The following is a 12,920-nucleotide window of genomic DNA, read 5'->3' on the forward strand; positions in this document are numbered from 1 at the left end:
ATCAACATCTTCTAAAAAATGCAACTCTTCATCAATCAAGAATATCTTCTATGATTCTTGCCTTTATTAGAAGAATTCTTTCTCAGCCTTTATGAGCACGAAAAAGGACACTATAAATAGGGCTCTAAAGGCAGTGAGAAAAGTGAACTCTTTGGTGCATTATTCGTGAGCTTTATTGTAATATTTGTAAGAGTTCCTCTTTATATTTAAGATCATAAGTATTCACGTGATCTTGTAGAAATATGTGTGTTTAGATTTTAGTGGTGAGTTTATACCATGTTCATGAGTGAATACACATTGTAATTTGAACACAACGTTTGTAGTCATCGGGAGAAGATTTTTACAAGCCTTGTGTCGGGAGGATGCAAGTACTCGCTGGCCATTGAAGGGAGTTCAAGTGGTTGAGCGTTTCAATCAAGATCAGATTAGTGAAGAGAAGTACAAGTTGCGGCAAATCTCAATAGGGAGTCTTGTTTTGTTTAAGTCAATATTTTTGTACTTGAGATTCTTTATTAATTGGTTTTATTCTCTGGGCGTGGCCCCAAGGAGTAGGCTATCCGAAAGGGTTTCTGAACCTTGTAAAAATTCGCTGTGTTCTTTATTGTTTTGCACTGTCTTTTTATTGTGTTCAGTTTCTGTCGTGACAAGTTTGGTTTCTCTCCCGACAGAACTTTATTATGTGTAAACAGTTAATTACCATTCCGCACTTTAATTAATTCACTTGGTTTAATTAATTTGGTAATTACTAAAAACGGAATTTCAGTAACTAAGGATTTCATGATTCAAGGAGGGGATATTGAAAAGGAAATGTGAGTTAGATTAATTGGTTTGGATGAACAGAGTGATGATATGAGAATCTCACTTTTCGATTGGACACCTCTTGTTTTCTCTACATAAGAAGAGATCTTATCTGCTACTTTGAGAGTTGTTTTATGTCATATCTTTATGCTAGTTTTTTCTTTTCTTTTCATCATTTAGTGCTCATCAAAAAATGATTTTCATTGTGGGAGGTCAAACTTTCATCAAAGAAAACAGAGACAATATTTTGTTGACTAACGATTTAAGTTGTTTAGAATTTAATTGTTGTTGTTGAACTATAACAAAGGAAAATATGTTCTTCAATGTCAGCAACAAGTTTCCTTCCATTGTCTATTTTAATACCAAATGAGATTCATGATGCTTACTCTAATATTTATTTTATTTGTTACTTGTGTAAATGCAACATATCAGTTTGGTGATTGTTTCATGGTAAACTAAAGATCGAGAGATAAAAAATAAAATAATTGGGAAGAAATTTATATGAATCTTGGATGATTTTTACTAGGAGTTACTAGTTAGAGTAGAAATTAAGGAAAATGTCTACCTACTTTGTTATGGTAAATTGATTGATTAGGAGTGAGTTCTTTTATTTTGAAGCATTATAATTTTGGTATATTTTTTTGGTAATTTTTGTATGATTTTTGACTGATAGAGGACTAACAGAGTTTGGGGAAAAATCTGAGTTTCTATTCTCTATTCAAAGCATTTAATGTCTGAAAAATTCTCTATGTTATTTTTATTTCTTTCTCTTTCTATAATTGGGTTTTTTTTTATGCAAATCAGGTGTTTGCGAAAATGCCTACTAAAGATGGACGCTTGTGATTATACCTCTTGTGAGTAACTTTAGCTTGTGTATCTTATTGATTGTTTTTTCTTTGAAATCCCTCTAGTTTCTGTCATCAAGCTTATAAAATGTTTCATTGATTTCATGTGATTAGCTGATTATTATATGGTTTATTTAGGTAAAATTCCTGTGTTTAAAATACAAGAAGTTTATTTGGGTGGTTTCTTGGCAGTGGATGTAGTTTCATAGCTAAGTTTATGGGCTTTTCTTTTTTGTGTCACTCCTCAATGGGCTCTGAAATTCTCTTATCTGGATTAAATTAATTGGTTAATTCAAATAATTAATCCAAGGATGTATGTAAAAACACGTTTTAACAGATTGCGGAAATGCTTAAACAGATGTATGATATGTGTAAACAGAATTACTTAATCAGAAACGAAAAAATAAAGGACACACAAATTTTTACGTGGTATCAACAACCTATGCAGGTTGTTACTAATCCACGGGGCCACGCCCAGAGAATGAAGTTTATTAGATAAGAATTATTCAAATTACAATCACCAATTGACTTATACAATCTTAAAGACTGCCTCTTTAAATTGTCGCAATCCCAGCAATTTGGCACTTCCTAATAACACTTCCAAATGACTCAGAAACTTGAACTCCCTTCAACTTCTGGTCCGTGCACTAATCATCCCGAAGAGTGACTCACACTACAAGCTTCTCCCGAAGCTCTTAAACAAGGTGTCCTTGAGAGTTTTACCTGCAAAACAGTTAACAAAACATATGCAAGAAAAACAGAAAACAAAACACAAAGAGCTCTAGAACAAAAGCTCTCTGCACATGAAAACGGCACTTCAACAAAATATGAAATCAATCTCTGAAGTGATGACCTAATTGTCTAGGTCAGAAGCTTTTATAGAGAAACAAAAGCATAAATAAAGAATATTCACCATTGATTACTTGATGCACAAGATAATTCTAAATAGGGTAAATATCCACCTGTTTAGACAGAACCGGATTCTGCTGGAACCAAAAATACCCAGACTTTCCTAACCGAGACAAAAAGAATAAATGACAAGAATATTTCCAAGATAATTCCAGATTTATTCTATATACGGAAAGAGACATTACAGCAGAGAATATTACACAATAAACAGGATTTAATCAATAAATACAATATTAATTTTGACTAAAAACAAAAATGCCAATAAACTAAAAATAGAAACAAATCCCTCAAAATCGGGATTTTACAATCTCCCCCTTTGGCACTTTGGAAGGCAAAATTAATATAACACTCCTGCAAGAAAAACAAGTTAGTGATTACCAAATAAAACTCCACCTGCGAAAAAGCACAAGTAAGCACAATTAATCATAAAAAACTCCCCCTCAAAAAGTAGAGGGTCCAGAGTTTGATGTTCACAAAAACTTAATAAAAAATAAACCAGGAGTGTGCTTCTCCCCCTATTTGTCTATCAAAGTACCAAAGAAAAATATAAAAGACCCCAAAAGACCAATGTTGTATGGCAAAATAAACAAACAAAATAAAAACAGTGGTCAGAAATTTGAAGCACGGGTGACAAGCAGCCGTAGGTCATGAATGGACTGCTGGATGATGGCAAACTTTGTGTGAAGATCAGCCATACTAGAACGAAGGAACGCCAATTCAGTAGCCACAGCAGGTGAATCTGTTGGGACAGAATCAGGGGCCAGGTCCTCTGATGCGAAATTGAGTGACTGAGGCTTCACTTTCTTGGCGCTTGGTGCTTCGCCAGACTCATTTGAAGAACCACCTGATCGGAATGAAATGGCAGTAGAAGCTAGGACCAAGTCTTCGGTCTCCAGTTTGATGTCATCATTCTGCATGCTAAGAATTTTATAAATGAGATGGGGAAATGGCAAATTAAGAGACTTACGATTACCTCTGCGGAAACCAACAATTTGATCAAAAATGTGTTTCGCCAGATCAACTTCTATGCCTGTGCCAACTTTATAGAGGAATGCGGCCAGGTCAAAAGAAATGGTGTTAGTGTGAGATGTAGGCTTCCAGTTTGAAGTGGCGAACTTGTGGAGCACAGCATACGTATTTGTCAGGTTGGTGACCAGCAGAACAGTGTTGGGAGACCACTGCATTCGTTGTCCCACGAGCTCGGACAATACTTCATCGCGATCAAGTGTTTCAGCAGCTTGGTCTTCAACAGTTGCAATCGGAATTTGGAGTGCAATTGCAATATCTTTAGGAGCGAAGGAGTACCATTGTCCGCGGACATAAACCTTTTCGAAGTGAGGGGACTTTGGATCAAGCACATCATGGGTAAGATTGGCATAAAACTCCTTCACAACACACTCCACATAGCCAGAAAGCTTCACCAGGGACCCAACCCACTCATGGGTTTGAAGCAAGATGAGAACTCCGAAGGACCTATGATCACTAAGAACAAAATTCCTCTCGGGAAGGAACTTACGATGGGCATACAGCATCATATCTCGTTCATTATCATTATAACAGAAGGAATAAGAGTGAGGTTGAAATTTTACCACTGACTTAGTAAGAGGAGTACCAGACCGAGAGATGGGTTTCTTCCCTTTTCCCTTGGATGAGGGTTTTGTTACCACAGGACTGGGAACAACGGCGACAGGGCTTGGGACTGTGTCCACATCTGGATCAGACGACGCAACATCTTCCTCTGCCCTTGGCTCAGATTCGGTGGCTGATTCTTCAGGTTCCTGAGACAGCTCTTTGTCAGAGGCCACTTTCTCTGGGATATCTTCTGTGGATTCTTCAGCCACTGTTTCTTCTTCTTCATCTGCCTCAAAAGTGGACGGTGATGGTGGGTTGTCCTTGAGACATTTCTTGACCGAGGATAGAGGAGAGACAGTCGATTCGGAGAGCGTTTTCCTCTTCAAAAAACCTTTGGCATATGTCTTTGGTGGGAGAGACGACTTCTTTGGTGGAGAGGGTTCGACAGACCCTTTTTCGGATGCCCTAGTCTTTTTGGTTGGAGCGCTCTGAGAAGAAGGAATAACAGATTCCTTTTCGGTCACCACCCCTTTAGGTGGTGGTGACGACACAGGGACAGCAGTAGCAATATCGGGGAACACCAGAGGGGTCGCTGTGGGAACCGGAGTTGTCTGCTTACGCGGCTTCATTTTGGGACTTGTCCCCGCAGATGAACTAGGCGTCGAGACGGACTTGGGAAGAGCAGAGGCAGACGGCAAGGCTGTGCTGTCAGGTGTTTCAGACAGAGGTTTCGAGAGATTGGTTGGAGTTTTCTTTGAGTGTGCTCCTCTGGTCCTCACCATGGTATCTATAACTCAAGAAGAGAAAAAAAAAAACAAAGACGAGAAATAACAGCCAAGAAGATGAAGAAGAATTAGAGAAATTGTGTGAGAGAGACAAAAGGAAGAAACCTTTATATAAAGGACCAAACCGATCGTGATCTTTCCATTACTCAAAATGGACGGTTAATTGCCCAAAAATCTGTCACATCTCTCTGAAATAACTGCTCAAATCTCATATGGAAGTGATGTTTCCTTTTTCAAAAAAATTTCTCATTAAGACCAAATATCCTCATCATGGCACACGATCTCCTTTCTCCCTTCCTTTACAATTTTCTTTCCCTTTTTATTTCAAAAAATACAACAATAGAAGAACATAAAAGGAAACCGAATTTAATGGTGAAGATCATGACACAATAAGAGAGATCAAACCCTAGCCATACGATTTCAAAAAAAGGAAACCACATCAAAGACTTTAAGCAACACAATATTCTTAATCAATTCACGTGAGATGCCAAGAATTTAAAAAAACTTGAATAACTTGGTATATTGAAAAGAAACTCATCAAAGCAATATTCATAAAGCCAAGATTCGGTCAAGACAATTCCCCCATATTTCCTTTTCCTTTTTTTTAATTTTTTTTTTTTTAAATTTAATAGAATAAAACTAAACAACAAATACAACTTGAATTATGGGCACGTGACAAACAATCTGAACAATCAATGAGAGAATCATGTGTGTATGAGAACCTTAAAATAAAAAACCTTGTGAAGATGAAGTCTTGAGCAATACCTGAACACAAATCAAGCACAATCCAGTTACTAAGCATATTTCAAAATGAATCAAACACTATGTGAACATTTATTATAAATTTTTCTTTTTCCTTTTTTTTTTAAAATTCGGTGAATCACAACTTCAAGCATATGTGTGTGAGAGTGTAGCAAGGGAACATTGCCCAATTTGACAGAAAGTCTCTTTCAAAATTTTGTACCCTATGAAGACGCTCTCACACTTACCCTAGTGGTAGCCCTTTTCTATGGTAGAGTATCCTCTTCATAACTCCGAATTACAAAGTTCCAACTTACTCAAAGATGGCTTTCACACACTAGGAAGGTAGCTCTATTCATTCATAGGAGCTTGAAATTGTGAAACACTAAACACCATTGTCACATAAACCAATGCTTGATTCACAGAAATATACTACGAAGGGATTGCTATTTGATTTTACTCTAGGCATGCAAATCAGGAATTCATACAACACAGGATAATTTATTCTAAGTCATACACACAGATTCTCAAAATGTTTGAACAGATTCTAAGCTCGTGCCAACAACCAAGAACCAATACTTTAAACAAGATAAATTCCCAAGGATTTTCTGAGGGAGTCAAACCTAACCGAATCCAAGGCCTTGGTGAAAATATCTGCAAGTTGTTTTTCAGTTTCAATATACTCAAGCACAAGAGTTTTATTCTCAACTAATTCTCTTATGAAATGGTGTCGAATATCAATGTGCTTAGTCCTAGAGTGTTGTACCGGATTTTTTGAAATGTTGATGGCACTTGTGTTATCACAAAAAATAGTTAAGGTGTCAAGATCAAACCCATAGTCTTTCAGCATTTGTTTCATCCATAAGAGTTGAGCACAACAACTTCCAGCAGCAATGTATTCTGCCTCAGCAGTGGAGAGGGAGATCGAGTTTTGTTTTTTGCTAAATTGTTCCCTAGATAGAAACATCCCCCACTAGTACTCTTTCGATCATCGGTGTTGCCAGCCCAATCTGCATCACTAAAACACACAAGAGTGGGATTAGTTTCTTTGGTGTACCAAAGCCCATAATCAGTTGTTCCATGAACATATCTAATTATTCTTTTCACAGCCTTCACATGAGATTCCATTGGATTCCCTTGGTACCTGGCACACACATCAACACTATAACACAAGTCAGGTCTACTAGCAGTGAGATAAAGCAAACTACCAATCATACTCCTATAGAGTGTAGGATCAACTTTGACACCATTCTCATCTTTTGTGAGTTTAGTTGTGGTGCTCATTGGTGTTTTTGCAAATTTTGAGCTTTCAAGACCAAATTTCTTGACCAAATTCTTTGCATATTTGCTTTGACTCACAAAAGTGCCTTCCTCCATTTTCTTTACCTGCAGACCTAGAAAAAACGTTAGTTCACCCACCATACTCATTTCAAACTCGTCTTTCATTTGTTCCACAAAATTTTTCACTTTTGACTCAGAGGTAGAGCCAAAAACAATGTCATCCACATAGATTTGAGCAATTATGATATGTGAATCAACAGTCTTGATGAACAATGTTTTGTCAACTCCTCCCCTTTTGTACCCATGTGACACCAAGAAATTTGTAAGTTTTTCATACCATGCCCTTGGTGCCTGCTTGAGCCCATAAAGAGCTTTGTCTAGCTTGTAGACATGGTCAGGTGCATGAGGGTCTTCAAACCCTTTAGGTTGTTCAACATAGACCTCCTCATTTAAAACACCATTCAAGAATGCGGATTTCACATCCATTTGAAACAACCTGAAACCAATCAAACAAGCAATAGAGAGTAACAAACGTATAGATTCCAGTCTTGCAACTGGGGCAAATGTTTCATCAAAATCTATCCCTTCCACTTGTGTGTATCCTTGTACCACCAATCTTGCCTTATTTCTTATGATAGTACCAAATTCATCAGATTTATTTTTAAAGATCCATTTAGTACCAATAATATTTGTGTCAAGTGGACGGGGCACAAGATTCCACACTTTATTTTTGAAAAATTGCTCCAATTCTTCCTGCATAGCCTCAATCCAATTAGCATCAGTTAATGCCTCTTTCACATTTTTAGGCTCAAAATTGGATAAAAAACAAGCAAAACGAGAAACATTACTAAACCTCTTTCGTGTCACCATGCTGTCTTTAGGATCCCCCAGAATTAAATCTGATGGATGGTTCAGTTTGACTCTGCTAGAAGGTTCTTTTCGAATCTCATCAGATATAATACCTGGAAACCTTTTTTCTGTCTGTTCAGTATCTGTGTCATCAGACTCAGGATCTGTGGATACAGATGTTCCGGAGGTTCCCACAGCATGGTCATGAACAGGTTCACCGTCAACTTGCTCATCGGATTCGTCCACAAACCTGTCAATTTCTTCTTCTGTAGAAAATTCAGAGAAATCTCAAACATCATCAATAACAACATTAATTGACTCCATAACAGTTTGGGTTCTCATGTTATACACACGATAAGCCTTACTATTAGTGGAGTACCCAAGAAATACACCCTCATCACTTTTGTTATCAAATTTTCCCAGATGTTCTCTATCCCTCAAAATGTAACAAGCACATCCAAACACATGAAAATAAGCAACACTTGGTTTTTTACCTCTCCAAATTTCATATGAGGTTTTAGAGGTACCTAGACGAAGAAAGACACGATTTATGATATAGCAAGCAGTACTAATGGCTTCAGCTCATAGCCTCTTAGTTAGTTTCTTGCTATTCAACATTACCCTAGCCATTTCTTGCAGGGTACGATTCTTCCTTTCCACTACGCCATTCTGTTGAGGTGTTTTAGGAGCTGAGAACTCAAGAGTTATACCTGTAGCCTTACAAAATTCATCATAGACCGAGTTCTCAAACTCCTTCCCATGATCGCTACGTATGCGCAAAATTTTTCCAATTGTGCAATCTTTTTCAACCTGCAACTTAGTACACAAGGTTTTAAACGCATCAAACGTATCTGATTTTTCCCTTAAGAATTCAACCCATGTGTATCTAGAAAAATCATCCACACACACAAATATATACCTCTTACCATTCAAGCTTTCAACTTGAATTGGACCCATTAGATCCATGTGAAGCAACTCTAGCACTTTCGAAGTATTAATTTCAGAGACACTTTTATGAGTGCTTTTTAGTTGCTTACCAAGTTGGCATTTTTTGCACTTGCCTTCAGTTTCCTTACCCAAACTAGGTAAGCCACGAACAATCCCTGCATGAGACAACTTTTTCAATAGTTTAAAGTTTATATGCCCAAGTTTGGCATGCCACACATCAGTATTGTTACCTAAGGCAGAATAACACATGAAAGAGGGTAACATGGTATAACAATTGTCTCTAGACCTGTACCCTTCAAGAATTTCCTCACCATCTTGATTTACCACAACACAATTTTCTTTATCAAAGTTGACCGTGAAGCCTTGGTCACAGATTTGGCTAATGCTAAGGAGATTAGCCTTAAGTCCTTCAACAAGTAAAATTCCTTTAATTCTAGGTAACCCATCAAAATCAAGAGTACCTATTCCAAGAACATTACCTTCAATACCATTACCAAACGTGACTGATCCACAATGCATAGGTCTTATGTCAGTGAGAATTGTCTTGTTACCTGTCATATTTCTAGAACAACCACTGTCAAAATACCATAAGTAAGACGAAGGAAGTCTATCATCACAAATTCCAGCAAAACATTTTGTCTTTTCAATCCAAACATTTTTTGATTTAGATCTTTTCACTTTCATGTTTTCTTTGAAATAATTCAATTTTTCAAAGTATTTGTTTTTAGCAAAATTCATGAGAGTGAAACATCTTGGTCTAATATGTCCCTTTCTCCCACAGAAGTGACATGTGGGAATAAACACAGTATTCTTACCTTTGTTCTTACGACCAGTGAACCTTTTTTCTGTAACAACAGGTTTGTTTTCTGTTGAGTCAGACACTATACCTGTGGGAGCAGAACTTTCAGGTGCCAATAACCCTGCAGAAACAAACACAGTTTTTTGCACTTTTTGAGAACTTGAGGCTCTAAGTCCTATGTGCCCTTGTTGACCTGCATTCTGAATTTCCTCAAAAATAGTAGATCCAGGGTTAAGCATTCTAACATTCTTATTGAGATTCTCAAGATCTTTTGTCAATTTGCTTATTTCATTAATTTTCGAATTAATATCATTTTCAAGCAATTCATTTTGATCAACAAGTATTTTAATCTCAGCAGAAAGTTCTTTGTTCTTACTAACCAATGATCGATTCTCATAACACAATTTCTCCCATGATTCATACAATTTTTTGTATGCTTCTCCTAGAGACTCATCATTTAGATCGGATTCATCATTATCCGAGCTTTCACCTTTGGTACAATTGTTTAGGCACACCATTTTGGCCTCTCTCAATGTTGACTCAGAAACGCTGGTTGTGAATGCAACATTCTCTTTTTCCTCTTCACTGTTATCCGAGTCTTCGTCACTCCATGTAACGATCATACCTTTCTTGTTCTTTTTGAGAGTGTTTGCACATTCAGCCTGGATGTGCCCAAAGCCTTCACATTCCCTGCACTGAATACCCTTTTTGTTAGAGAAAGAGGGTTTAGAGTAAGAGAAATTACCTCTAGGAGCCTTTCCAATGGTTTGCCTATTCCCAATCTTTTTCATGTATTTTTGAATTTTTTTTGAGAGCAAAGCCATTTCATTATCACCGTCTCCCTCATCAGGAGTCTCCATCTCCGTGCTTTTGAAAGCAATCATTTTTTCTTTTTCTTTTGATGGGTTAGGTTTGTCCTTTTGACGAATCTTTTGGTTAAGCTCAAAAGTTCGTAGTGATCCCATCAACTCTTCCACCTTCATGTTGCTGAAATCTTTTGCCTCTTCCATTGCTGTGAGCTTCACATTAAACCTGTCAGGTAGAACTCTAACAATTTTCCTAACAAGTACAGAATCATCAAGTTTCTCACCCAAGGCAAAATATTCATTAGCAATATCAGAAAGTCTTTCATAGAATTCAGTTAAAGTCTCAGAATCAGACATTCTGAGATCATCAAACCTAGTTTGAAGCATAATGAATCGAGATCTCTTGACATCAGCTGTTCCTTCAAATTGAGTTTGAAGGATTGTCCAGGCTTCTTTAGCAGAGGTGCAAGTGGAAACAAGCTTTATAAAGCTTTCTCCAACACCATTGAATATGGCGTGAAGAGCTTTATTATTATAGCTAGATAATTTTTCTTCTTCTGTGTCCCAAACAAGTTCAGATTTTACAATTGTGCTTCCATCTTCACCTTTTTCAGTAGGAGGTGACCATCCAGACAAAATTGTTCTCCATGCTTTCTCATCTTGAGCTTTTATGAAGGCTCTCATCCTAACTTTCCAATATGGATAGTTTGAGTCATTTAGCAATGGAGGTCGAGACACCGAACTACCCTCTGCAAAGAAAGACATTTCACACAAATCAAATCAAACGGAAAATAACCACAAGATCTCACTAAGAGTTTAGTGAACCTCTCTGATACCAATTGAAATTCTCTTATTTGGATTAAATTAATTGGTTAATTAAAATAATTAATCCAAGGATGTATGTAAAAACATGTTTTAACAGATTGCGGAAATGCTTAAACAGATGTATGATATGTGTAAACAGAATTACTTAATCAGAAACGAAAAAATAAAGGACACACGAATTTTTACGTGGTATCAACAACCTATGCAGGTTGTTACTAATCCACGGGGCCACGCCCAGAGAATGAAGTTTATTAGATAAGAATTATTCAAATTACAATCACCAATTGACTTATACAATCTTAAAGACTGCCTCTTTAAATTGTCGCAATCCCAGCAATTTGACACTTCCTAATAACACTTCCAAATGACTCAGAAACTTGAACTCCCTTCAACTTCTGGTCTGTGCACTAATCATCCCGAAGAGTGACTCACACTACAAGCTTCTCCCGAAGCTCTTAAACAAGGTGTCCTTGAGAGTTTTACCTGCAAAACAGTTAACAAAACATATGCAAGAAAAATAGAAAACAAAACACAAAGAGCTCTAGAACAAAAGCTCTCTGCACATGAAAACGGCACTTCAACAAAATATGAAATCAATCTCTGAATTGATGACCTAATCGTCTAGGTCAGAAGCTTTTATAGAGAAACAAAAGCATAAATAAAGAATATTCACCATTGATTACTTGATGCACAAGATAATTCTAAATAGGGTAAATATCCACCTGTTTAGACAGAACCGGATTCTGCTTGAACCAAAAATACCCAGACTTTCCTAACCGAGACAAAAAGAATAAATGACAAGAATATTTCCAAGATAATTCCAGATTTATTCTATATACGGAAAGAGACATTACAGCAGAGAATATTACACAATAAACAGGATTTAATCAATAAATACAATATTAATTTTGACTAAAAACAAAAATGCCAATAAACTAAAAATAGAAACAAATCCCTCAAAATCGGGATTTTACAGGCTCTTTTATTTACATAAAGTTATATATAATAGCCAGAGTTGGTGGTTATGGTGTAAGGATATGTGTGAAGAAGAGGAATGCAATGGGATCAATAAATGCTTTTGGTGTTCATTTATGATATTCTCTTTCATAGCTTTTTCTAATGCGTTTATATGTATGTGTATAAATTTCTTGTTGCAATAGCTTGCATATATATTAACCTTTTCACTGACAATAGGAATAATTGCTGCCTATTAGTAATATTTACACTGTTAAAGCAAATTTAATTATATATAGTGAAAAGTGAAATGTTTAAGGCTTTCGGTATGTGCATATTTCTAGAATGTGTAGTGTTGTTTATTTAACATGAATATCAAGAATTTGTTTATTGCTTTCTTAACAAATATTGTTACATATATATGCTTTGATTACAGGCCACTCCCTTGACATTCTTCCTCGAGTTCCTTTCACTTGGTTGCATTTCTTTTAGGGATTTTTTTTTTAACTTTGTAGTAAAATTTCTTTGTATTTTATGTAGAATAATAAGTTTAACTGCACAATAGAATCTGTTGGATGAAACACAAGAAGTTTTTTCTTCAATAGATAATGATGTTAGGAGATCCAATTCTTCAATAGTGGTATTGATATAATTTCAAGTCACTTGGTACATTTTTGCTAAGGATTGAACATCTATTTATTTTTTTATAAGTGATTGTACAATCGTATCAGAACTGTTGTATGAACGTTCTTACCAAAGTTTAAAACTGTGGTACCACATCAATTGTTTAGTAATGTGAAGTAGGTTA

At 36.3% G+C, this 12,920-nt stretch overlaps 1 protein-coding gene across 1 annotated transcript; it reads right to left on the bottom strand.

Annotated features, from left to right (window-relative positions):
- Positions 1 to 3,160: 3,160 nt before the first annotated feature.
- LOC133806767 (uncharacterized) lies at positions 3,161 to 4,906 on the bottom strand. Its single transcript, XM_062244856.1, has one exon. It carries the CDS (start codon positions 4,904 to 4,906, stop codon positions 3,161 to 3,163), a length of 1,746 nt encoding a protein of 581 aa, XP_062100840.1.
- Between the last annotated feature and the right edge of the window lie 8,014 nt (positions 4,907 to 12,920).

This window comes from Humulus lupulus, chromosome X, assembly GCF_963169125.1.
Source record: "Humulus lupulus chromosome X, drHumLupu1.1, whole genome shotgun sequence".
Classification (NCBI taxonomy): domain Eukaryota; kingdom Viridiplantae; phylum Streptophyta; class Magnoliopsida; order Rosales; family Cannabaceae; genus Humulus; species Humulus lupulus.

Bases quoted from the DNA above. Each gene is read 5' to 3' on its own strand.
- LOC133806767 (XM_062244856.1), bottom strand. From the start codon at position 4,906: ATGGTGAGGACCAGAGGAGCACACTCAAAGAAAACTCCAACCAATCTC.